The sequence below is a fragment of the Phocoena sinus genome, chromosome 9 (assembly GCF_008692025.1).
Source record: "Phocoena sinus isolate mPhoSin1 chromosome 9, mPhoSin1.pri, whole genome shotgun sequence".
Taxonomy (NCBI): domain Eukaryota; kingdom Metazoa; phylum Chordata; class Mammalia; order Artiodactyla; family Phocoenidae; genus Phocoena; species Phocoena sinus.
Window position 1 is genome coordinate 90,706,387 of NC_045771.1, and position 27,981 is coordinate 90,734,367.

The 27,981-nt window shown below is 35.3% G+C and overlaps 1 protein-coding gene across 2 annotated transcripts in view; it reads right to left on the minus strand.

Annotated features, from left to right (window-relative positions):
• COG5 (component of oligomeric golgi complex 5) overlaps positions 1 to 27,981 on the minus strand; it is a 293,055-nt gene that overhangs the window by 130,955 nt on the left and 134,119 nt on the right. For both annotated transcript variants that reach the window (XM_032642661.1, XM_032642660.1), the window contains exons 7-8: positions 23,624 to 23,754; positions 1,649 to 1,814 (exon numbers count right to left, since the gene is read on the minus strand). In XM_032642661.1, coding sequence (XP_032498552.1) covers positions 1,649 to 1,814; positions 23,624 to 23,754 — 297 coding nt within the window. The remainder of the gene's footprint in view (positions 1 to 1,648; positions 1,815 to 23,623; positions 23,755 to 27,981) is intronic.

The window sequence follows — 27,981 nt, forward strand, 5'->3', positions numbered from 1 at the left end:
ATTCTACTACATTATCTCAATATAACCAACAAGATCAGGCAATTAACATTAATCCTGCCAAAGTAACATTTTAAAAAATAAAAATAGCAATGATTATTCTTTTAAAAAATAATAAAGAGTAGGGTTTCTACATTAAATCATGGTATCCACTCCTCAACAGATGATAATAAGGCTTTTAAACTCTTTATTCTTTCAGAAAAAGGGAGCATACATTAGCACTGACAGGATGTGAATAACTGCTTTCATTTTTTTCCTATTCTTGACAACACAAGAGGGAATGAGATTAAACTGCCTCTGGAAATTTAAACATTAGATCAAACTTTTTGAGAATAATTGCTGGGAAAAGCTGAGAGTAAAATCTCCTCTGGCAATTTCTTTCCAAAGCTCTCCTTCTGGGATGGTCTTAATACAGACCTATTCAGAGGCTAGGGTTAACCTTTAAAAATCCCTTTAAGATCTAAGATTCTTTTATCTCTTTTTATCTAGTGCAAATTATTTATGAGGGACATATATTCTGTGTTATTTAAGGTTATGTTTATATAGCAAACATAAAAATAATAATGACTGCAAATATTTTTTAGTATTAGCCCTATATCAAGAACTGTTATTAATTTTACATGTATTATTTATTCTTAAGGACAACTCAATGGTATTAGAGTATCTTGTTCAATAGAAAAATAAGAAGAGAAAAACTGGAGGCAAGCAGTATAGACAACACTTTGGGTAATTTTTCTATAGTCTAAATAAAATAAGGTGGTAAAACTGAAGAAAGAAATTGAGTCAAGATAGATTTGTTTGTCTTTAAGCAGAAGAAGATACAATAGCACGATTGTATGTGATGGGAAAGAGACATAATAAAGGAAAAACTGATGATGTGGTAGAGAGAGGGGATCTGTGAAAGCAACGTCTTTGAATGATGGGATCTAATGCAAAAGCAGAGTACTTGGTCTCTGCTAGGAGTAAGTACAGTCCATCCGTATTAACAGGAGAGAGGAAAGATTTTAAGGAGAGAAATGCAGAGTTGGTGTTCCTTAGAAAAATGAGAGGTACACAGAACATGTAGTCTTTCATGTCTCTGAAGTGTGTTATGTATGTGAATGTCATCATCGGGTATCTTTTGGCAGGAAAAGGGTTGGGACTGCTACCTTGAATCTACCTGTTTCTGGTTTTCTTTAGATTGTGCTATAGTTGTAATGTTCCCAAAGCTTTTATCAACTTCTGTCTCCACATTTACCCATTACTGCTCCTGAGTATGAGAATTATACAAAAGCCCAGAAAGATAAAGTAGAGACTGTATTTCCTTAAAAAATATTTTCTGTCACAATAAGAAGTACATGTGAGGATAAGGATTTCAGAAAGAAAAATATGTTCCTTTTTTTTTTTCTTGCATCTGTTTCCTCTGAACTAAATGAAGCCATAGTTTACAGATTTTATCTAGAAGTTCTGAATATACCAATTGGCCAGTTCAACTCACTGATTAGACAAAAAAAGTTATAAATAAATTCTAAAACATAATTTCTTCTCTCATTTTCTGTCTACTAAAAAATGAGTCATTAGATTACTTTGAAACTTGAATGCTTCACATACTATTCAAAGGACTTTTCAGTTATAAATAAATAAAGAAGCTAAAGATAAACCACATCCATACCTCTCACAGCTGACTGGGAAGGCTGAGTCAAAACTTTGATGTCTAATGCACTGTGGATATTTTCTTCTATAGCAGCACAATATCCATCCACAACACTGGTAATAGTATCCTTCAAAGTTCCAAGATTATGGAAAACCTGAAGAGCTGTTCCGACCTGGGTTGGATTCTTTAAAAAGGTGGTGGTGGGGTGAGTTGGGAATAGATATAAATAGGAAAATAAATACAAACAACATAACTCTACAACTTTAAGTGGTACTTGAGCAGTTACTACAATATTTTAAAATTATTACAGACAAGAACAAAGACAATGCATTTGGAACAAATATCATTTTTAGTCATTATTTATTTCCTAAAAGACAAAGTTAAATACCATGTGTATGCTTTCCTCCCTTTCCCTTTACCTCCTCCTTTAAAGGATAATAACAAAATTAAAAATCTGTTATATTATTAGGGCTTACTTAAAATTTACTCCCAATCCCTACGAAGAGAGCCATGCTGGAACTAACAATAACCCTGTATTTGTTTAGAGAATAAATAAATGAATTCTGCAGAGTCAACTAATGGCTGAGCTATGCAGAATGATACTATTATTCATTATATTTCCTTCCTTCCTTCATTCGCTGAAACTACAAATATCTACAGAGTGCTTACTATGGGTCTATCTTGCTTCTATGTGCTGGAAATACAGTAGTAAATAAAACCAATTGAGTCTCTGCCCGCATGGATCTTGTATTTACTAAGAAATGTATAAAAGGTAAATGTAAGAGAATATCAGGTAGTGTAAATGCTATAAAGGAGGAGGAAGGGAATAAGAACAGAGAATGATGTGGATTATTATGGAGGGAAGAGTCAGAGAATGCATCTCAGGGTGTTATTTAAACGGAGACCTACATATAATGAAATCTATGGAGGATACAGGGAAATACAGATCTGGGCAGAGGTATCAGTGAAAGTGCAGAGGTAGTAATGTGCTTGGTAGCTAGTGAAAACAGCAATTAGGTCATAATGGTGGCTGGAGCAGAGTGACTGAAGCAGAGAGAGGTAAGCAATGAGGTGGGGAGTAGAAATACCATCTATGAGTAGATTAAGTCCATAGTGATATAAATAGGTTGCTGGATGTGTCACTAAGTAAATGACTGAATTAACAAGGCAGATCTTGTACACCAACATATATGTCCAGGCCCAAATAGCTGAAATTCCTCTTTCATTTATGATTCAGTGTCTATTATTAAAGGTACATAGTTAAAAAGTTAGATTATTTCATTAACATTTTCTTGACTGTTAAGTTTATAAACAACACAAAATATTATTTCTGAAATCTATTGGTGTTAGTAACAGTACATGCCTCAGATACACACACACACACACACACAGAGGCAGAGCAGAATCAACTTAAAGACGATATCAGGAAACATAGTTGGTGAATACTGATACCCATTTTAGACATTTTTAATATTAAACAAGAAAGAGAAGCAAATGAATTGTTTCATATTAAAATATGTTTTAATGAAAAAATTTTAACTTGTATGATTATAATAGAATTTTATTCTAATATATACTGTCAATTCTGTATCAATGTACTAACAAAGAAAAGGGGAGAAAATAAACTATTTCATACAAAATTATTAACTGAAAATATGGGGTATAGCACTTTGGTTGTTGTTAGTTCCATTCCATTCATAGTGATTTTTTTTTTCACTTTTTAGTAGATATCAAAAATCAAAATTAGGCAGCTGTAAAGAAATTTCCCCTATCACTATTCAAATGTCTATATAATCTAAGAAAGCATTACCTAAGCAATTTCAAATAATATCTTCACCTTATAATACTAGAATATAGACACAGAGTGTAAAATTGTATTTATTGCCTTTATTATCCTCAAAGGATCTGAAAAGCACAGCTTCTCAAAATACAGGGTTTCAGTAACTTAACAATAATTCTGTAACTTCAATAGCTTACAGTGAATGTACGCTGGAAGTTGTATGTTAACTGAAAACACTTAAAGTCATATTTTACTTGAAAGATCTAGCTAAAATGGAGCACCTTTGTATGTTTCTACTCCAAAAATTACTGATTACCAAAAACTTTCAAAACAGTAACATGTCCAGTGCATTATTAAAGAAGCATCCAATATCAGAATGGCTATCATCAAAAAGACAACAAATAAGTGTTGGCAAGGATATGGAAAAAAGGGAACCCTCATGCACTGTTGGTGTGAATGTAAATTGGTACAGCTACTGTGCAAACACTATGGAGGTTTCTCAAAAAATTAAAAATAATACCATACAATCCAGCAATTCCACTTCTGGGTATTTATCCAAAGAGTACAAAAATACTAATTCAAAAAGATATATGTGCCCCTATGTTCAGTGAAGCATTATTTACAACACACAAGATATGGAAGCAACCTAAGTGTCATCAATAGATTAATGGATTAAAAAAATGTGGTATATACAATGGAACATTACTCAACCATAAAAAAGAGTGAAATCTTGCCATTTGTGACAACATGGATGGACCCAGAGGGTTTATGCTGAGTGAAATAAGTCAGAGAGAAAAAGACAAAAACTGTATGATCTCATGTATATGTGGCATCTAAAAAACAAAACAAATGAACAAGCCAAACAAAAGACAAACAGACTCACAGAGCAAACTGGTGGTTGCCAGAGGGGAGTGGGATTGAGCGGTTGGGTGAAATAGGTGAAAGGGATAAAGAATTACAAAATTCCACTTACAAAATAAGTAAGTCACAAGGATGCAATGTATACCATAGGAAATATAGTCAATAATAGAGTAATAACTTTGCATGGTGAGAGATGGTAACAAGACCTATTGTGATGATCATTTAGTAATGTATCTGATTGTCAAAACATTATGTTGTACACCTGAAACATAATATTACATGTCAACTATACTTCAATAAAAAAACATCTAACATAATATTTATAACTATAATTTAAACTACTTATAAAAATTCTAGATGTAATTTTAAGCTTTCTAATTAACATGACCACTTTTTCTATTAATGCCAGTTATTTATATTCATAGTTTAATATAAACTTATCATTTTTTAGTTGGGAAACTACAAAAATGATAATTTTAAATTAAATTCTTTAACATACAGAGGAATGTGCACATTATGTAGGCATAGCTTTATGAAATATCACAAAGTGAACAAACCTCTATAACTACCACCTAGACCACAAAACCAAATATTAGCAGAACCTCTGAATCTTTTGTGGCTTCCCCAACTGCATCTTTCCAAATATTAACACTATCATAATTTCTAACACCATTCTTTAGTTTTACCTGTTTTTGAATTTTACATAAATAGAACCATAAAGTATTATTTTGTGTCTGGCTCCTTTTAGTCAATATCTTATTTGTAAAATTCATCCATGTTGTTGTATGTAGCAGGTGTCGTTTTCACCACTGTGGAGTATTCCAGAGTGGAAATTTACTTTGGTTTATGTATCCATCCTTCTGTTAACATACATTTGCATTATTTCTATTTTTTAGGTATTTTAAATAATGCCACCATGAACATTCTAGCGCACAGCTTTTAGTGAACGTATGTATATGAACTTCTGTTGGCTAAGAGTAGAACTGCTGGATCATATGGTATTTGTATGCTTAGTATTTGTAGATACGGCCAATTTTCCAAAGTGATTGTACCAACTTATACCCTGACCAGAAATAAGTGCTCCCCTATCCTGCCAAAATTTAGAATTATCATACTCTTTCATTTTATCTGTACTTTTGAGTGAGCACTATTGTTTTAATTTACATTTCCATGATGGCTAAGGAGTTATCCCTTTTTGCTTGTTAATTACCCATTTGGATATACTCTTTTGTGAAGTGCATATTCATCTCTCTTGTCTATTTTTCTCTCTTTTTTTTTTTGTCCTTTACATATTTGTACAAGTTGTTCATATATTCTGGGTATAATCACTATGATGACTGTATATACTGCAAATATGTTCTCCCACTCTTAAGAAGTCTTTTAAGGCAGAGAAGTTCCTAATTTGAATGCAGGCCATTTTATTGACCTTATTCTCCATGGTTAGCACTTTCAGTATCCTGTTTGAAAAAAATGTTTTGTCCCATCCCACATTCATGAAGATGTCTTTCAATCATGAAAATATCTTTCTTTCATGAAGTTATCCTCCAGAACCTCTATCGGTTTACCCTTCACATTTAGATATACAATCCAACTGGAATTAGCTTCTGCATAATGTGAGACAAGAGCCAAGATGAGTGTTTTTCTGTATGAATATCCGATTGACCCAGCACAATTTATTTGAGAAAACAAAGAAGCAAATGATAATCTTTCTCTCCTCGATCTCAAGGGTTACCTCTGCAATAAGTCAAGTTTCCATTTATGTGTTTTTGTTTCTGGACCATCAATTCTGTGCCATTTCTCTGTCCTTACACTAATTCACCTATGTAAATTATTGTAGCCTTAAAGTAAGTTTTGATAGTCCTCTGCCTCTGTTCTTATCCATTTGATATAGGCTACTCTTGGGTTCATGGTACATCCATATAAATTTTGTAACAGGCTTGACAATTTCCATTTAAAACAAAAAGGCCTGTGGAACTATGGGTTTGCACTAAGTCTACACATAAAATTAGAAAAAATGGAAATCTTTGTAATATTGAGCTCTCCAATCCATGAATATATTATCTCTCTTCATTTATTCAGGTCTCCTTTAATTCCTCTTAATATTATTATAGTTTCTGTAAAGGGATTTTACATATCTTTGATTTTTATTATTCCTACACATTTGATGTTTTTTGATATTATAAATAGTAATTTAAAATCTTTCTGTTTATCTGTTGCTATTATATTAAAATCACCACTGATTTTTCTAAATAGAATTTTACCAAACTTTCAAAACTCAGTCATTAATTACTTTATTTGTAGATTGTTTTGGATTTGCTATACATAAGATCATGTTATCTCTGAATAATCTTTATTTTTTTCCTTTCTAGTCCTTCTACATTTTATTGTCTTTTTTTTTTTTTTTTTTTTTTTTGCTGTACGCGGGCCTCTCACTGTTGTGGCCTCTCCCGTTGCGGAGAACAGGCTCTGGACGCGCAGGCTCAGCGGCCATGGCTCACAGGCCCAGCCGCTCCGCGGCATGTGGCATCTTCCCGGACCGGGGCACAAACCTGTATCCCCTGCATCGGCAGGCGGACTCTCAACCACTGCACCACCAGGGAAGCCCTTATTGCTTTTTCTTATAACCCTGGTTAGGAGAGTCAGTAATCTGCTGAGTAAAAGTGATAAAAATGGATTAATGAAGTTCTATTCTTGGTCTGCTAAGAGTATTTTTACACACAGATTGATGCTGAACTTTATTAAATGCTTTCTCTCTTTGTATGTGTTGAGATCATCAATTTTTTTCCTTTACTGAAGAAATTACATTACACTTCTAAACAAAAGCCATCTTGGTCATGATAAATTACCCTTTTTAGATATCCCTGAATTACATTTGCTAATAGTTTGTTTAGTATTTTTGCATCAATTTTCAAGAAAGATAGCTATTAAATTTTCTTCCCCATGATATCCTTATCTTGATTTCAACTTTATACTGGCTCTATAAAATAATCATGTAAGCATTGCCTCTTTTTCAATTCTTACATAGAGTTCATGTAACATTAGTTTATTTACATGCATGTGTAGTCAGTTAAGTTGAGATGAGGTCATACTGGATTATGGTGAGCTCTAAATCCAATGACTGATGTCCTTATGAGAGAATAACACACTCAGAGACACACACAGTGAGAAAGGTCTCTTGACAAGAGACAGAGAATGGAGTGACACAGTTAACAAGTCATGGAACTTCAAGCACTGATTGGAGCCACTAGAAGCTAGGAAAAGACAAGGAATGATTCTTCCTTAGAGCCCTCAGAAGGAGACTGACCCTGCCAACACCTTAATCTGGATTTCTAACCTCCAGAACTATGAGAGAGATTTCTAACCTCCAGAACCTGTTGTTTTAAGTTACCTGTTTGTGGTAATTTGATATAGCAGCCCTAGGAAATCAATACAGAGGGTTAAGAGCAACAGGAAAAAAATACATATGCTTGGGCTTCCCTGGTGGCGCAGTGGTTGAGAGTCCGCCTGCCGATGCAGGGGACACGGGTTCGTGCCCCGGTCCGGGAAGATCCTACATGCCGCGGAGCGGCTGGGCCCGTGAGCCATGGCTGCTGGGTCTGCGCGTCCGGAGCCTGTGCTCCGCAACGGGAGAGGCCACAACAGTGAGAGGCCCGCGTACCGCAAAACAAAACAAAACAAAACAAACAAACAAAAAATACATATGCTTGCAACCCAAATATCCATTGAATGGATGAAGAAAATATGTATTCCTATGATGAAATATTACTCAGCCTTAAAAAGGAAAGAAATCCTGTCACATGCTACAACATGGATGAACTTTCAGCATATTATGCTACGTGAAAAAAACCAGTCACACAAAAAATTACTGTGTGATCACATTTTATGAAGATAATATTATTTATATATTATTTATATGAAGATTGTACATATGGAGACAAATTCACAGAAAGTAGAACAGTGGTTGCCAGGGACAGACAGGAATAGGAGTTGTTGTTCAATGGACACAGAGTTTCAGTCCAGTGAGATGAAGAGACTTCTGGAGACTGGATGAGCATTAATGTAAATGTACTTAACACTAATGAACCCTGATGGTGGTAAATTTCATGTTGTGTATTTTATCACAATTTAAAAAACACATATGCTTGGATTTCATCCCTTTGATAGGTTTAGGAATGAGGCCAAGGAATCTGGATAACTGTGATAAACCTAATTTTTCTACTGCAGTCATCCAGTAAGGACCTATTATGAACCAGGCATTACTTTAGGGGCTTGATACACGTGAGGTCTAATCCTCCCCAACAAAACATTCAAAATAGTTGTACTGTTCTCTACTGAAAGACAGGGAAACTGAGGAATAGAGAAGTTAGCCGAAGCTCCAAGACAACAAAGAATAAATGGCAGAGCAAGGATTCAAACATTAAAATGTCTGCTTTTAAAGTTCATGCTTTTTCCAAATAACAATCGTTACTTGCAAATAACTGTTAGCACCAATTAAAGTCTGATTTTCTTTAAGCAGTAAAATAAAGTTTAAAAGTAAGTAAGAATGACCAATAAATGCTATCTTTTTACTTTGCTAATAAGTAAGGACATTTTTTAAAACTTCACTATCTGCTATCATCACTTCATAAAAGGAAGGTTATTTAAGTAACAAGAAAAATAGGGAGGAAGTTCTCAGAGTAAGTCACTATCTTGTTTTTATTCTGAATTTTAATGAGAATTGATAAAACCTCAGCATGATTGCTACCAACGTACAAGTCAGTGTCGGGAAACCTATACTTATGTTACCTTTCTGTACAAATGAACAGGTTGGCCAATCTTGCTTGCATACAATATCCTCAAGTTTAAAGTCTCTCTGGGGCTTCCCTGGTGGCGCAGTGGTTAAGAATCCGCCTGCCAATGCAGGGGACACGGGTTCGAGCCCTGGTCCGGGAAGATCCCACATGCCGCGGGGCAACTGGGCCCGTGAGCCACAACTACTGAGCCTGCGCGTCTGGAGCCTGCGCTCCACAACGAGAGGCCGCGACAGTGAGAGGCCCGCGCACCGCGATGAAGAGTGGGCCCTGCTCGCTGCAACTAGCGAAAGCCCTCGCATAGAAACGAAGACCCAACACAGCCAAAAATAAATAAATAAATAAATGTTAAAGTCTCTCTGAAAACTGCCCATGAAGAAATTCCTTCTTTCCTAGTACCCTGGGCCACTGTGTTCTCTGGGAAGTTTAATGGTTTTAATTCAGCGACAAATAGTTAATCAATTCCTTGCCTCACTCACCAGGCTCCCCATTCTCTGCTGCAAATCCCAACTTTAGCAGAGTTTAAATCAGTAAAATCATAAATTGCCCTTAACAGGATCCTCTTTCTCATCCCACAGGTAGTCCTTGCAAATACAATGCGAACACTTCAATTCACTGCTCACCTTGGAACTGCCTGCTTTGTGGGCCTATTTTCTCAGTGCTCCGGGATCAGCTCTAGGACTTCTCTGTTTCCTTACACCACCTACCCAACCGCCCATCTTTACAAAACCAGACCCACTCTCGGTACTTTGTGCCCTTGCGAGGTCTGCATTCATTGCCATGTCCCACCCTGATCTGTGGAAACAGTATACTACATGGAGATGCCTTCTCCCCTAGATAGTAATGCTTAAAATGACCTTCATATCCATTAATTTTCTTTTGTCAACAGAACATAAGTAGAATAACTATTACAATGCTCATTTCACAGTTAGGTAACTAAGGTACCGAGAGGACAGGCCCATAGCTGGATACTGGCAGGCCAGTTTTAGGCCTCGGCCCCTTCACTCCCTATTCTATACTCTGCAACAGGTCATCCTGTCACCACTTGTCTCTAAATCTCCAGATATACCAGTTTTGCAGGTATTTGTAAGAGATCTCAAAACAAAATAACCACATTTGAAAAAGACCACACTTTCTAGAAAGAGATAAACTACTGAAAAGGTAGCAATGTCTTCTAGACAATGTCTTCTCTTTAAATGAGAGAGTCAATATTCTAGGAGCAATTTTTCTACAAATTGTCACTGTGACCTTCAATAAATCACTTAACTGTATATGAAATTTCCCAACTTCAGAAACTGCAATATAAAATGAGATGAAAGACCAGGTAATAGAGTAGATCTACTTCATAAGTAGATAAAGACTTGATTTCTACGTCTTCAAAAACATTTCGGGAGATGGCACAACCATTTGCTTTTTAAACTAAAATTATTTCTTTTGCTTTGGAAACAAATATGGATGATGTCATTTTTTTCTTTCTTTTTCAACAACTCTGTAGCATACACGGGAGGAAACTAAAACCGCACAAGAGTACAGTCAGAAAAGAAGCACAGTTGTTTAGGATCCCTAAAACGCTTGCCAGAACAGGAACACTGGGCTTCCCTGGTGGCGCAGTGGTTGAGAGTCCACCTGCTGATGTGGGGGATGCGGGTTCCTGCCCTGGTCCGGGAAGATCCCACAAGCCACAGAGCGGCTGGGCCCGTGAGCCATGGCTGCTGAGCCTGCGTGTCTGGAGCCTGTGCTCCGCAATGGGAGAGGCCACAACAGTGAGAGGCCCGCGTACCACAAAAAACAAAAACAAAAACAGGAACACTGTAACCAAAGCAACAGCTGGCACTCAGCTAATGGAACAGAGAGATAGCAAGACTGCTGTAAATATTGTGCCATAAAATACAAGCAATGTTCTCGCATTAACTAAGCTATAGTTAATAAGAGATGACCTCTGTGAGCATAAATACAGTATTAAATCAAAAGTCTGATAGGATTTTAAAAGCTTCATATAATTGAAATTAGAAATGGAAAAGGTGACAGAATTTGATTTAATTAGAAACAAAATGCAAAAAATCACATAAATGTTCAAGACCAGGATGCCACTCTGCAAGGATCAAATAATCCTTGTATCACAAAGACTAATGATCACATTTTACTTTTTCCCCTAATGAACTAATTCTTTAGCAGTTAAATTCTTTTTCTTTAGGTTTCATATACAAAAGAATACAATGAGCCAAGGGAAGGAAAAGGACAAATAAAAGAAGATAAAATTTCCTGCTGCTATTCTGCTATTTTGGTTATTAGGAGGTTTCAGGACTACAGTATTTCTTCAAGGTTTGATTAGTAATCCATTTCATACTCAATTAAAATAAGACAAAAAATAAGTACCCCCAAAATCACATTAAAAAGGGGGGAGTGATGGAGAAAGGTGGGGAGGGAGATGGAGAGGGAAATGATCTACAAGTCCCCAACCCGGCTTCCCGAAAAACATAGAGGTTATAGTGAGAAAAATGCAAAGTCAGTTCAAGCAAAAATTCAAAGAACAGGTAACTTCCACTATATAGATAATCCTTACTGCTGGGGGGGAAAAATAAAAGCTTATTATTTTATTTTTTTATAGCACAGAAAGGATACAGATCTAAGAATTTTTATCACAAAGAAGATAATTCTTTAAACCACTACCTCCAAAGACTACGTATTTAATAAAATTAGGCTAGCTTTCAGGTAAATTTAAGACAATAAAAAACATAGCACCTTGGGCTTCCCCGGTGGCGCAGTGGTTGAGAGTCCACCTGCCGATGCAGGGGACACGGGTTTGTGCCCCGGTCCGGGAATATCCCACATGCCACGGAGCGGCTAGGCACGTGAGCTATGGCCGCTGAGCCTGCGCGTCTGGAGCCTGTGCTCCAAAACGGGAGAGGCCACAACAGTGAGAGGCCCGCATACGGCAAAAAAAAAAAAAAGCATAGGACCTTAATCATGCACAATAACTGAAGAATTCTAAGATCCAAATATTTTATTTCTTCAGAATAGTGTTAATAAATTCACAACATCTTATACATGACAAGTATATCATAGGCCAAAATACTTAAGGCAGTTTATAGTAACTGTGTGCCCTAACATGATACATACACTGGACACTTTTTTTGAATCTATGACATGTCTAAAACACTGAAGACTTAATGGAGCCCCATGGGAGATTACAAGTACTGAAGGAAGAGAGAATCGCATTAAATAACGTAATTTAAAGGCAAGAATTATATTAGCTACCTCGGTTGTGATCCAGAGCTTACCAGTGGCTTTTCTGATTCAATAGCATGGAGCCCACTAATGCTTGATATGTACTTCTCAGCTAACCTAATAAGATTATATCAGAACCTGTTAACTATCAGCAGTCAACAGTGCAAAACCCAAATGAAATTAAGAAACTAAGAAGAACATTTAATAGTGCAGTATGATCTTATCAACCAAAAATCACCTTTATTCTAGCCCTTTTTGAAAAGCAGCAGAAAAAAAGAAGAGCTATAAAAAGGCACGGGGAAAATGAGAGGAAAAAGAAAAAGAAGGAGACAAAAGAATGAAAGTGAACATGCATTGTAAGAGGAAGGTTCTACAAAAAAAAGAAGTAATAACACAAAGAGCCTAAAAAATGGAGAAGGTAAAGAGATGATCAATATACAGAAAAAGGTTCTTTTAACTTCCAAATTCTTTATAAAATGAACCTTGAGAGCATAGTCTATATGAATCTACAGTTTGGCATTAAGTAAAAGTTTTTAAATGATGCCAATACTTAGAATAATATTCCCATCCTATAAGATAATACTTCAAGGACACTAAAAATGTGTTTAATAATAAAATGAATTTTATAGGAAAATAAAAGTAATCATGAGACATGAATGCTTCAAGCACCCAAATCTCACTCTGTCAATATAAATTTTTAACTTAAATGTATATATGTGGCTTACTTTTTTTGTTTTTTTTTTTTTTTTTTGTGGTACGCGGGCCTCTCACTGTTGTGGCCTCTCCCGTTACGGAGCACAGGCTCCGGACGCACAGGCTCAGCGGCCATGGCTCACGGGCCCAGCCGCTCCGTGGCATGTGGGATCCCCCTGGACTGGGGCACGAACCCGCGTCCCCTGCATCGGCAGGCGGACTCTCAACCATTACACCACCAGGGAAGCCTATAGCTTACTTTTAAATAAAGCAATACAATATAATAATTCTAGTCATTCTGTGCTTTACCAAAGATATTTATGGCAGGCATTATTAGGTATTCCCTAAAATTCATTCCCTCCTTCTTTCTTATTACTAAAATCCTAATTTTCTCCAGGGGTGGCAGTGTGCACTGCAACAGGCAATAGTTCTTGAGTAGCTTAAGCCAATGTTTACAGTTCTGTTCCTCTTTCCAGATACTTGCTTTCATAGTCCTCCTGACAGGGGTTACCATGAGACCCATATCTGGTCAATGAGACATAAGGATAGGTCCACTGGAGCAATTTTGAAAAAGGATTTTGTAATGCTGCCTTTTGGCTGGCAGCTGGCACTGGCCCATCTCCACTCCGTGAACATGGATTAATGTCTGCAGTGTGACAGCTATCTTGTGACCATGACGTGACAAGCAAGGGGACACTAAGGAAGGCAGAATGGAAAGAAAGACCTGCATGCTTGTGAAGCAGGCTGAAACAATATTAGCACCACCCACATCCAGACAAATCCCTATCTATTTAAGCCACTGTTGGTCTAGCTTGTTGTTATAGCACTAGCAGTCGCATCCAGCACCGAACTGATTAAAACACAATATATAAAAATACATGAGGGACTTCCCTGGTGGTCCAATGATTAAGACTTTGCCTTCCAATGCAGGGGGTGTGGGTTCGATCCCTGGTGGGGGAGCTAAGATCCCACATGCCTCGCAGCCAAAAAACCAAAACATAAAACAGAAGCAATATTGTAACAAATTCAGTTAAGACTTTAAAAATGGTCCACATCCAAAAAAAAAAAATTCTAAAAAAAAAAGAACAGAAACACGAATCTATAAGAATACTTTTAAAAAAAAAGAAAAACAAAGGAGAACAAAAGTATGCCTCATTTGCTACCTTGGGTAGTGACTTATATAAACTCATTACTCTGTAAATTGGTAATAAAAATGCAAAATTTAAACATTTATCCATCATTTTAAAAAGGAACTGCAGTTCAGGGTAACCAAATATCCTTAATTAATGAGTGAAAATTCTTCTTTACATAAGAATCACGGCTAGCAAATATAAACTAATAAGAAAAATAGAAAATGACTTTTTCACAATCTCTGTTGAAAAAAATAAAAAGATTTAGGCAAAAATCATCAACAGACATTAAAACCATTAGTAGAAAAACTGACAGAGAATTAATTATTCTCAAGGTGCCAAAATATATGCAAATTCACAATGAAGTAATTCAGTGAAGGAAAAAAATAATCGTTTTCAACAAAAGGTGCTCGAACAACTGAATATGTCTATGAGGAAAAAATGAACCTTACACTGTACATAAAAATTAAACTTAAAACATAAAATTATAAACTTCTAAAGGAAAACATGGGAGGAAAGCTTTCCAACTTTAGGGTAGGTAAAAATTTCTTATATAACATGCATATGAAAACATGCATAAACCGGCCTTTACCAAAACTAAAAAATTTTGCTCTTTGTAAAAGATGACGTCTTTTGAAAAAAATTAATAAAGTTAATAAAAGCCTAGCAGGACTGATCAAGAAACAAGAAACAGCAACAAAGATACATTGTACAGAATAGGGAAATATAGCCATTATTTTGCAATACATTTAAATAGAGTATAATCTATAAAAATATTGAATCACTGTGTTGCATGCCTGAAACCAATATATTATAAATCAACTGTACTTCAATTTTTTAAAAATTTTTAAAAAGAAACAAGAAACGATCCAAAATATAAAAATAAAAGACAATTTCAAGGGGGAAAACAAGGCAGCATTATTCCTAATAGCCAAAAACTGTAACCAACTGAATGTCCATCAACCTATCAAGACATAAACAAAGTGAGTAGATCCATAGGCTGGAACATTACTCAGCAGTAAAAAGGACTATCTGTACTTGCAACAACACAGATGAACCTAAATAAAATACTGTGCTAAATGAAAGAAGCTAAATATGTAAGATTACCTACTGTACGGTTCCATTTATATGACACTTTTAGAAAACAGCAACTCTATAGACAGAAAGCAAATCAGTGATTGCCTGGGTTTGGGGGTGGGAGGAAGAACTGACTGCAAACAGGAAGGAGGGAAATGTTTTGTGGTGATAGCAGTTAAAAAAAAATCTGGGTTGTGAGATGGTTGCACAAATGTATAAATTTAGTAAACTCATCAAACTATATGCTTAAATGCACAAATGTAAATTACACCTCAATAACAATGCTAAAAGAAAAAAAAGCAAGCCATAGGATGGGAGGAAATATTTACAATTCACATTAATAACAAAAGACTGGTACCCAGAATACATTAAGAATTCTTACAAATCAATAAGAAGACAATAAAGTCTTTAAATGTTAGGCAAAGACCTTTCACTATTAGGCATTTGAAAAGTTGGTCACATCAGCAATCAAGAAAAGGCAAATTAAAACTACACTGAGAATCTACTATACCCCCATTAAAACGGCTAAAATTTAAAAGACTGACAACAACAAATTTTGGTGAGGATCTAGAGGAACAAAAATTCTAATCTACTGATATGGGAATGTGAAATGACAGAACCACTTTGGAACTAGCAGACTCTATAAAAAGTAAACATATCATTCTTTGCAAAAACCCAACCATTCTTTGCCTTAGGTATTTACTCAAGAAAAAGGAAACATGCTGAGACAAAGCCATGTATCTGCTCATAGCAGCTTTGTCTGCAGTATCCCTAAACTGGAAATAACCCAAATGCCTGTCAACAAGTGAATAGATAAATGTACTTCAATATAATGTAATGCTAACTACCAATACAAATATGACCAAACTACCAATATACAGAACATGAATCAATCTCAAAATAACTATGTTGAATGGATAGAGCCACACACAAGAAAGAACACACTGTATGACTCCAATTATATAAAACTATGGACAATGCAAATTAATCCATAGTGATGCAAAGTGGTTGCCTGGTTCTTCATTTTTTTCCAAACTACAAAATAAAAATTTTAGTATTTACTACTCTAATAAAAAGCCAACATAAGATTATCTAAATTGAGTAAAATAAAATAGAGTTAACCAAGTACAAAAGTTCTGAATTTTTGAGAAACGGAAAACAACTTACACATAGATTAAAGAGTGATTACCAAATTTTAACCAAAGAGTAGTGACAGAATTCTATATGACATACAATGGAAATTCAGTCAGTTGATGAAAAAATTATTCACAGTTCAGTGACCTGAAAAACTATGGAATGCAATAACACCAAAAGACCTTAAGGCTGAAAGCAGACAGTTAATTAGATGTGAATCTACACTGCAAGATAGCAATAAAATAACGAAGCAACCAATGTTACTGTGGGTTGTTCATGAAAGAGACTATGTCAAAGAAAAAGAAAATAACATGACTGGGGCTTCCCTGGTGGCACAGTGGTTAAGAATCCGCCTGCCAATGCAGGGGATGCGGGTTCGAGCCCTAGTCCGGGAAGATCTCACATGCCGCGGAGCAACTAAGCCCATGTGCCACAACTACTGAGCTGCGCTCTAGAGCCCGCGAGCCACAACTACTGAGCCCACGAGCCACAACTACTAAGCCCGTGTGCCACAACTACTGAAGCCCACGTGCCTAGAGCCCATGCTCTGCAACCAGAGAAGCCACCGCAATGAGAAGCCCGTGCACCGCAACGAAGAGTAGCCCCCACTTGCCACAAGTAGAGAAAGCCTGCGCGCAGCAACAAAGACCCAACGTAGCCAAAAATAAAATAAATTAATTTTAAAAAGAGGAAAGAAAATAACATGACTGTATAATATAGAAACAAGAAATATATTACCACTTTACATTTGGCATAAAACAAAAACACAGAGAAACACCATATGATAATTAAAATATTGCAAAAGAGGAGATGGTGCTGGGAGGAAGAAAAGATGGAAGGAAGGAAAATCGTAAAGCGCCCACCATGAAGAAAATACAACCATTTAAAGCACACATTTAATGTCCTTAAAGGGCAAGATAGCAAATATTTTAGGCTTTGGCGGCCACATAGTATACATATGGTCTCTGCTGTATACTGCTCTTCCGGGTTTTTTTCCCCCAACCATATAAAAATGTAAAAACAATTAGTACTTGAGCCATACAGAAACAGTCCACAGACTGTACTTTTGCCAATCCTTGATTCAGAATGTTAAATAACAGTTCAAATTAATTCCCACTCAAAAAAATATTAAAAAAATAGTAAGCACATGCTAAACAAGACTAATTAAGCTTTAGGGAAAACATTTAGATGATCAGTTGAAAATCTAAGGAAAGCTAACAGTGATAAGAGCAAACAGGTGAGGGGCAGGTGGCAAATTATCCACTGAGGCTGGTAAAATAAAGAAAACACATGAAACCTCTAGATCTGTGTAACTTGAAGAGCTCTTACTATAATCACCCTTTACATATTTTTTAATTGAGGTATAATTTACATACATTATATTAGTTTCAGGTATATAACATAATGATTTGATATTTGTATATATTTTAAAATGACTACCACAATAAGTCTAGTTAACATCTTTCACCACACATTGCTACAAAAATGTTTTTTCTTGTGGTGAGCACGTTTAAGATCTAATCTCTTAGCAACTTTCAAACATACAACACAGTATTATTAACTATAGTTGCCATGCTGTACATTATATCCTCATGACTTATTTATTTTATAACTAGAAGTTTGTATCTTTTGGCCCCCTTCACCCATCTCACCCATCCCCTCAAAGTATTTATTGCGTGTCAGGAAAAATGCTTCGTACAAGAGTTGAAAAATTACTGGAACTTTATATTTAGTAAATGCAAAAACACTGGGAACAAATATACAAAAGGAGTTTCTGTAGATTCAAATGATGAGATCTGTTGTAGAATTCCTGAGACCAGCCAGGAAAACTAGCAGCTAACAATAGGAAAGCTAGACCTCTTAAAGCAGATATTCAGCTTGACAAATCAACTGATATTGAGTCTACTATTGGTGTTTGTTGGGCACATAGAGAAGAAAAGGATCACAAAAGACCTGCTGCATGCTGAACTCTACCATAACTAATCAACAGAGTCAACTTAGCCAGGAAGTTCCTTTTGAAGTTTGAGAAAATGCTTAACTTCCATAAATCTTCAACACAACACATTTGAATTGGTACCCTCTCTGTGCTAAAAACAATTCAGAATTTTTAACTACAAAAGTAAAAAGGGTTCATAACATCATAATCACTTCCTGTATGCTATGTAGACATTTATTTAGTGAACTTCAATTCTACTTTGTCATCTTAGAGAGACTCTGTCTAGATCATGCTATCATGGTACTTTTAGCTGACAACTGATAAGCACCTGTACTCTGTGTGGACCTGACAGAGGAGGCTTTCTGACTTAGGGAAAAGGCACGTTCATGGATGTTTGCCTCCCAGTACTGACAACAATTACAACAGGGGAAATTACAGTCCAGCACAGAGCTGAAAGACCCTCTTCCTTGACTTTTAAAGACATATAAGCACATCATCTTCCTCCATCCTGGAACCTCCAGAAAGCCCAGCACTTGTTTATTGGAAAAGCTTATAATTCACAAGTTAAAGCCATCTTTCTAATTAAAATGTAATCATTTCACTGTGGGGGCCTGGTATCTATGGTGATGCAGGAACTCATCCAGATCAAAATCTCTGTCACCTATTTTTGAAAGCTAGTTACAGCTTGAGGTAATGGAGTCTGTTGCGATCTTGAAAATACTGTAAGGTTCTCTCTTTCTTTGTCTGGCTTCTTTCAATGAAAGATTCTCAGGATCAGCAAAAAAGAGAAATAGGAATCAAGGAAGAGCTGTAGATGGTCCCAATGTTTGGGACAAACACTGCCTGTCGAATTGACGAATGTTTTTCTAATGTGATGATAATGGTATGCTTCACCAGAAGATGAACTCTGGGTCATCAATCCTTCCAAACATTGTGTAAAGAAAGTAGCAGTGGTATCACTACAAACCTTTTCCATATAAACTTAATATGGCTTTGTGAAGTCAGAAGTTTACTTATAATTTTCTACTGTAAGAAGAAAAAACAGTTCCTTAGTATCTAAATAATTATTTAGTTTATGTCTTCCAAGACATAAATTTTGTAAAACTGTAGTGGAGACTTTGTAAGGCTACAAAGCTATTAAAACCTACAAATGAATACAGCACATTTAAGCAATTAACTAGAGAAAAAACAGTAATGATCAAAAACAAGTTATCTGCATTTATTTAAAAATTTTTGGTTTTGGAAAAAGAATGCTACAAAAAGAAATTACACTCATTTTCTTTTAGTAAATTTAAGTTTTACAATTAATTGATATTGAAAATGACGGTCCCAACTATATACTCAGTAAAAGGAGATCACTAATATTTTTGAGAAACCAAATTAATGTCAGAAGTTGATTATTAAATGCAAGTAAGGACATGTTAATTTTTCAAAAGTTCCTTGTGTACTGAACATCTCTATTCAGGTTATGAGCCTATAAACTATGAAACTGTGTAATATTTCATGAATGCAATATTACTTCAAAATTAAAATGCTATTGTTTTAGTCTATATATATAATAAATATTAACAATATATTTAACTATTTCAATTATTTATTATAAATGGGAGAATATATTTCGAGAAGCAAACAGATATAAGCTGCAGCATCTGTTTTAATGGGAAGTGGAAAGAGTATTCCAGGCATAAAAAGAACATGAAAGCCCTAAAGGAGGAAGGAAAATGGGCATGTGAAAAACTAAAAGAAAGTTTGTGAGACTGAGAAATAGAGAACACAGGGGAGAGTGGCATAAAAGGTGTATATTTACATGTTGATGAGAAGAAACAAAGTAAAAGACACAGGATGAAGATATGAGAGACAGAAATATAAACAAGATAAGAAAACGGGATCCAGAGTACAGGTGATGTGAGAGGCACCTCTGTGAAGCAGAAATTAAGGGCATCCGCCTTAGTTGGTATGTGGGGTGAGAGGGTAAGGTTAGTGGAAAGTGGAGAGTCTAAAACAGTCATTTCAGAGAATGGAAAAAAGAAAGTTGGCCAGAGAAACATAAAAATTTTGAGGAACTGGTTAAGATTAGTCATCACATGGAAGCTTCCCAAAGAAATTTTAACACTTTAAAAATTCCTTTTTCAATATAAATTGCTTCACAAATTGTCAAATGATTTAAAATGTAATTATTTAACAAAATTAGAATAAACTGCTTGGTTCTATTGAAGAAAGGGGGGGTAGCAAGCACTCCAGACCATGACTCCACCGCTTGCTAGCTGAGTAATCTACAGCTAATTTCTTAACCTTTCCAGGCCTTTGTTTCCTTAACTATAAAAAGTGGATAATTATATCTTCCTCACATATTTGTCACTGTGACTGAGATAACAAATGTAAAGTGACTAACACAAAATCCTGGCAGAGAGGAGGCATTCAGTAAAGGTTAGTTTCATCCTTAATTCCCAAACTGCCTGCTGACACAGCTGGATGACACCTCTGACTTGTTGCTTTCTAAGAGGAAAAGGAAAGAGGCTCCAAAACACAGGCTCTTTCCACTAAAACATCCTGCTTCCCTAGAACATTATCTCAGGGACATCATTACTGATAAGGGTTTAATCTCCTCAGCTCTGCAAAGCCAGAAACCTGACTTTGTGAAAATAATGCAGAGTACCCAGGTCTGAGGGAGACAGACACACATGACTAAATTCAGAAATAAATGATGTTATAAACACGAATATCAATTTACACATGATAAATATTGTTAAAATTGTGAAATGAACCAGAATGTTAATATTGGCAAATCGGTACATTTTCTCCCTTTCGGAAAATTATGGAGGAAGCCAAATTATACTCAGAAGGTTACGTTATACCTATGGAATTTAATAAGACTAAGGAATTGGAAAATATTAATGGCTAATGTCAACAAACTATGATAAAATAATATATACAGCCTTACAAAGAGACAATATTCCCATCCACTGAGCAGAATCTACCTTCCTCTAAACCAGCCTGAAACATACAACAAAATTAAAGCTCCCTGGTTCTACGCAGACCATTTCACACATACCCATGCAGACACACAATATTTTAGATTTTTTTCTTCTTTACCTTTCTAACAATTTCATTGATTACATACAGGCCATTGGCTAAACAACAACAGTCACCAACTTAAATAATCTTTTGACTAACTTTAGAGTCTGAAAATATAACACTATCAATATTTAGGGAATATTCGTTCCTTAAAAGTTTAACAGTTTAATTTCACTATGACTTAAAAACTGAAGCAAAGTCATATCTGACAACTATTAAAATGTACACATGGGACTTCCCTGGTAGCGCAGTGGTTAAGAATCTGCCTGCCAATGCAGGGGACACAAGTTCGATCCCTGATCTGGGAAGATCCCACCTGCCGCGGAGCACCTAAGCCTGTGCGCCACAACTACTGAGCACGTGTGCCACAACTACTGAAGGCGACGCACCTAGAGCCCATGCTCCGCAAAAAGAGAAGCCACCGCAATGAGAAGCCCACACACCACAACGAAGAGTAGCCCCCACTCGCCGCACTAGAGAAAGCCTACGCACAGCAGCGAAGACCCAACACAGCCAAATAAAATAAAATAAATAAATTTATATTAAAGAAATGTACACAAAATAGCAACATACCCAAAATAAGTTTGCTTAGGCACAACTATCCTAGAAAACATTGTCCCACTTTAAATATATGAGAATACAATAAAAAATAACCCTTTAAAGGTAACCACTTCTTTGTGTTAAAATCCCCCATCTCTATTAAACATAGTATTTTAGTTTTACAAACTGTGATATTGTTTCCTTTCTGCCATTATTAGTTTTCATTTCCATGACTCTAAAATACAGTAAATTATTAAGAATTGCATAAATTAAAGATATATGCATACATATACATATATACATAGCAATAAAAACTTCACAGGTAAAAAAATACTAAACAGTATAAAGTTTTAAATCTCTAACGTAGTGATAATAGGAACAATAGACAAATACAAAAATCTTGTGATGCTGCACTTTCTGAAATGTTACTTGTTTCCTTTCCTGCAACTAAATGAGCTGGGCTAAAGCCATTTTCTATAGAAATATTCATGTTAATTCAAAATTGACTTGGAATTCCTTAAATATTTCTTTGAGAATAAAATTTCCTCTATTATTTGATGTAGACAAGTATCTTATTTTTAAACAGTATAAGCATTTTATCTTCACAGTGAGACTGCGAGTTAAAACATGATTGGCAGCAGATAAAACTAAACTCTAGTGTTAGAATAAACGCTACCTTTGGGAAAGAAGGAGAGAGGAGTGATTGTGAGAGGGAGTGAAGAGACTCCAGGAATGCTGGTAACGTCCTATTTCTTGACCTGGGTTTTAATTTCACAGGTGTGTTCACACTGCGATATTTCATTCTATGTGTATGTCTATAATTTGTTCACTTTTCATTATATATATGATAATCAACTTTAAAAATTCATTCAAAACAGTAACTGACATTCAGTTATTTTTAATTACAACAGTTAAGAACTGGAAGTCAAATAAATACCTTCCTGATTCAGAAACTACTTAAAGAACTGAATATTTATAAAATTGTTTTTGTCCAATACAAATGCACAAAATGAAATTCCTGGTTTAAAGAATATGAATTTTAAAATGGATACTAATAATGGTATTTGGGTCCAGTACAAATGGAGAAAATATCTGGGTGCAATACAAATGTAGAAAAACTGAGATTTATATCTAATTTGTTGATTCTACTACATCAACACCTCTAGGTTTCTTGTAATTCAGAAAATTAAGCATCAGGAAAATGATATCTTAGGAGAAATCTCGAGTCAATTTCTAAAACGAAAATTCTGGCACAGTGATTATTCAGGGTGCAAGGTTCTGGGGTTAGAGTACTTAATGTTTGCCAGACTACATCATTTATTGGATGTGTGATCTTCGACCAATTATTTAAGCTCTCAGTTTCCCCATTTGTAAAATGGAAATAGCAGTAATACCACCCTTACTGGGTTGCTGAAAAGCTTAAATGAGTACCAGTGACTTGGACAAAGGAAGCCTACCCAACATCTGTTAACTATCTATCTACATATACACATTATATTAAAATATATTTCATATTATATACATTTTACATTAGAAATCTTAGAATCCATTTTCAGTAGAATTAAGTAAATATATATTTAAAAAATTTTCCTTGTACTTATTTTATGCCCTACTCTCCAATTCAAATTGTAGACATAGTTCTTCAGTGATAAAATAAGGATATACATTACTTTTTTCAACACAAAATCAAATGTTCATCTGTATTATGACACATTTTTCACATTAAAAAAGTGACATTATTTGTATTACCTGAGTCTCCACACCCTGCTCCAGGAGGCGCTTAGCTTGATTTTCCACTTCAAGTCGAGCTCTCGCAACAAAAAGTAGATCATTTTCTATTACTTCTATTCCAGCAAGATCTATTCCTTGAGAAAGATAATCTATTTAAAAAAATACACACATTTAAATATTTCAATATTGAATAAATATCAAGGTATCAAAACATCATCTCTAACTTCTTTGAAATATTATAGAATTGCTGTTGAACACTATTCCCTTTCAAAATCTGTATTTTAAAAAACATAGTTACCCAAACATTTTCTACTTAATAAGTAACTTTACTCTGGAGCAAAAAGTTCCAAACATTACAGAGTTGGTAAAGCAAGAGTAGAATTATGATTATTATAAATTCAAAGTAATGTCAACAAGTTACCAAAAAAGTGTGCCAAATTTAATATAAATAAAGATCCTGATGATCTTAGAAATTTCTCAAGTTGCAGGACAGTTTTAAAAATTATTCTATAACAAAACTTTTGAAACAAATGTCCACCACCTGGACAATGATAAATTAATTATGAAAAAACTTTAGCACGCTAGCACTTTACATGATCACACAATAGACCTAATTTACTTACTTCCATTGAAGGATTTTCATGATATGACTGAATGAAAAAAATTACACAAAGAACTTAACTCCATTTATATAATTACATATAAAATATGATTATATACTATATAATTCTATAAACTTTATTTTCTATAAGGAGAATTATAGAATTTAGTTTACAGAATTATAACTCTATTCATAGAATTATACATATTCTACTTTAGAGAATTATATGCACAGAGCAAGAAGTGTGAAAAGGTATCCACCAAGAAGTTAACAACAGTTGTCTCTGCACATTTAGATTTTGAGAAATGTATTTAATGGCTTAATCTTAGACATATCTGAGGTAACTAAAATGCTACAAATGAAGGTCAAAGTTTCATTATGCATCTTAGATGCAGTTCTAAAAAACGTATTTCCTATTTTAACAAGAAAAATTGTTTCTAAAAAACAAAAATGATTTAGATAGAAGATGACTGTTTTCCAGTTACTCAACAGAATATCAAGTGTGTTTTTCACTATATTCTCTAATTAGAATTTTTAAATTTTAAGTCTTAAAATATATCCCTAGCACTTACATATTGTCATATTTTTCTTCAGCTGGGTCACAACGCACTGCCTAGGTGAAACTACATTAAAGCATCCAGTACAATGCTAACTAGCCACTTAGCACTCAAATATCTGCTGACTGCACACAGTATAGTTAGTTCTACACTAGAGGACAGAAGGAAAAAATGTAAAGGGCACCTAATAGTGGTTATTGCCAACTGTCCTTCAACCATAAGCATTTTTAAATGTGTCTATCTAAAGGGACTTACAGCTTTCTACAGTGGGAAGAGTACTGAAAATGCCTTTAAATCATTTGAGTTTACATTCAGCCTCATAATTTACTCACTAGGTGATCATAATCATGTGATATACCCTGAGTCTCAATTTTTTTCATCTGTAAAATGACAATAATTTATAATTCACACCCTACATAACTCTTATCATCAGAATCAAAATAAATTCATGAATACCAAAGTACTTTATACACCAATCTATCATGTAAATGTAGGGTGGATTATAATCCAGAGAAAATCTTTTTTTTTTTTTTTTTTGCGGTACGCGGGCCTCTTGCTGCTGTGGCCTCTCCCGTTGCGGAGCACAGGCTCCGGACGCGCAGGCCCAGCGGCCATGGCCCACAGGCCCAGCCGCTCCGCGGCATGTGGGATCCTCCCGGACCGGGGCATGAACCCGTGTCCCCTGCATCGGCAGGCGGACTCTCAACCACTGCGCCACCAGGGAAGCCCCAGAGAAAATCTTTTTAATCTGATTTTTAAATTTTACTTTTCAGAAAATTTTGAGAAAATTATGTTTAACCTAAGTTGTGGTAATGATCAAGACCTAAACTGACATTTCTCTGAAGACATACACATGGCCAACAGGCACATGAAAAGATGTTCAACACCACTAATTATTAAAGAAATGCAAATCAGCACCACAATGATGTATCACCTCACACCAGTCAGAATAGCTATCATCAAAAAGTCTACAAATATTAAAAGCTGGAGAGGGTGTGGACAAAAGGGAACCCTCCTACACTGTTGGTGGGAATGTAAATTGGTGCAGCCACTATGAAGAACCGTATGGATATTACTTAAAAAGCTAAAAACAGACTCATCATATGACCCAGCAATTCCACTCCGGGCATATATCCGGAAAAAACTCTAATTCAAAAAGACAGATCTACCCCAATGTTCAGAGAAGCACTATTTACAATAGCCAAGACATGGAAGCAACCTAAACGTCCGTCAACAGATGAATGGATAAAGAAGATGTGGTATATATAAACAATTTCAGCCATAAAAAAGAAATAATGCCATTTGCAGTAACATATATGGACATAGAGATTATCATACTAAGTGAAGTAAGTCACACAGAGAAAGACAAATATCACATGGTATCACTTATATGTGGAATCTAAAAAAAAGATACAAATGAACTTACTTCCAAAACAAAAATAGACTCACAGACATAGAAAACAAACTTATGGTTACCAAAGGGAAAAGTGGGGGGATAAATTAGGAATTTGGGATTAACAGATACACACTACTGTATATAAAATAGATAAAAAGATGCTACTGTACAGTGCAGGAAACTACATTCAATATCTTGTAATAACCTATAATGGAAAAGAAACTGAAAAAGAATATATATATATATATATGTATGTGTATAACTGAATCACTATGCTGTACACCTGAACCACTGTAAATCAACTATACTGCAATAAAATGTTTAATACAATTAAATTTAAAAATTAAAAAAATTTTTCAAGAGGATGGGTAAGATAAACAAATTTTTTTTTTTGGTCAAATGTACTCCATTTTGAAATTTAAGATACTAAAAAATACATTCTGATTTCCCCCACTTTCACTGCCCTGGTCTCAAATTACTAAAAGTTTAGAATAAACTTCTTACACTTTGCCCCAAGCAGTCACTTGATCTCAGTGATTGATTACTGCATTATTTCCTAGGATTGCCCTTTTTTTTCCCTTTAGTCTTCAAACTAAACCTCAACGGCATAAAAATTATTTATAACTAAAATACATGGGCTTCCCTGGTGGTGCAGTGGTTGAGAATTGCCTGCCAATGCAGTGGACAAGGGTTCGAGCCCTGGTCCGGGAAGATCCCACATGCCGCGGAGCAACTAAGCCCGTGCGCCACAACTACTGAGCCCGCACTCTAGAGCCCACAAGCCACAGCTACTGAAGCCCGCACACCTAGAGCCCGTGCTCCGCAACAAGAGAAGCCACCGCAATGAGAAGCCCGTGCACCGCAACGAAGAGTAGCCCCGGCTCGCCGCTACTAGAGAAAAGCCCGTGGGCAGCAACAAAGACCCAACGCAGCCAAAAATAAATAAATACATTTATTAAAAATAAAATAAATTAATTAATTAAATTTAATTTAAAAATTACATGGCAATCATTTTCATAGGCTTTCAATGTTCTAGTTGTTACTACACATGGCTACCAGAATAAATGTTCTCATCATATTCTCTCCCATTCATGGAATCTACTGCTTCCTGTTGACTAATGTTATCTCCTTCCACAAATCCTCCTTTGTGATACAAATTCCCCTTAAGATTTCAAAATCCTCACTGCCTCTTCCTTTACTAGCATCCTCCTCTACAGAAAACAAAAAGAAGAGTAATTATAGTGTGCTAAGTGACTCAGCTATGCATTTACTTTTCACAATAATGTTAGCACTACATTATTTATTGGGGATAAAAGAGATGAGGGAAGAGTACAGGTGTGAAGTTGGGATGGTGCTGGAAGTTGGAAAAAATGAAGGAGACTAAATCTTCATGCTTCAAAGTGGGAAGCCAAAGAAGTTAAAAATTACGAATTGGAAATACAGGCAGGTGATTTAGAGCTATGGAGCTAAATATCAAAAGAATCAGCAAAAATGGTGAAAATGGTGGCCTCTAGGGAAAAGTAAACGGGGCAGAAAAAAGGGCAGGGACTTGCTATTTTTAACAATAAACTTTGGATAACTACTTGAATATGTTATACATACATACTTTCATAACAAATAAAACCAAATTAAACAGTACATAGGAAGTCAAAATAATAATATAAAAAAGTAAGGTGGCTAACTAATAAAAAATTTGTATCCTCTAAATCAATGATTCTCTTTCTAAAATAAGTAATATTTAAAAAGAAGAAAAAAGTGAATATATTTGGAAAGATATTTTATACAATGTTAATTGTAACAGTAAATACATACATATAAATAT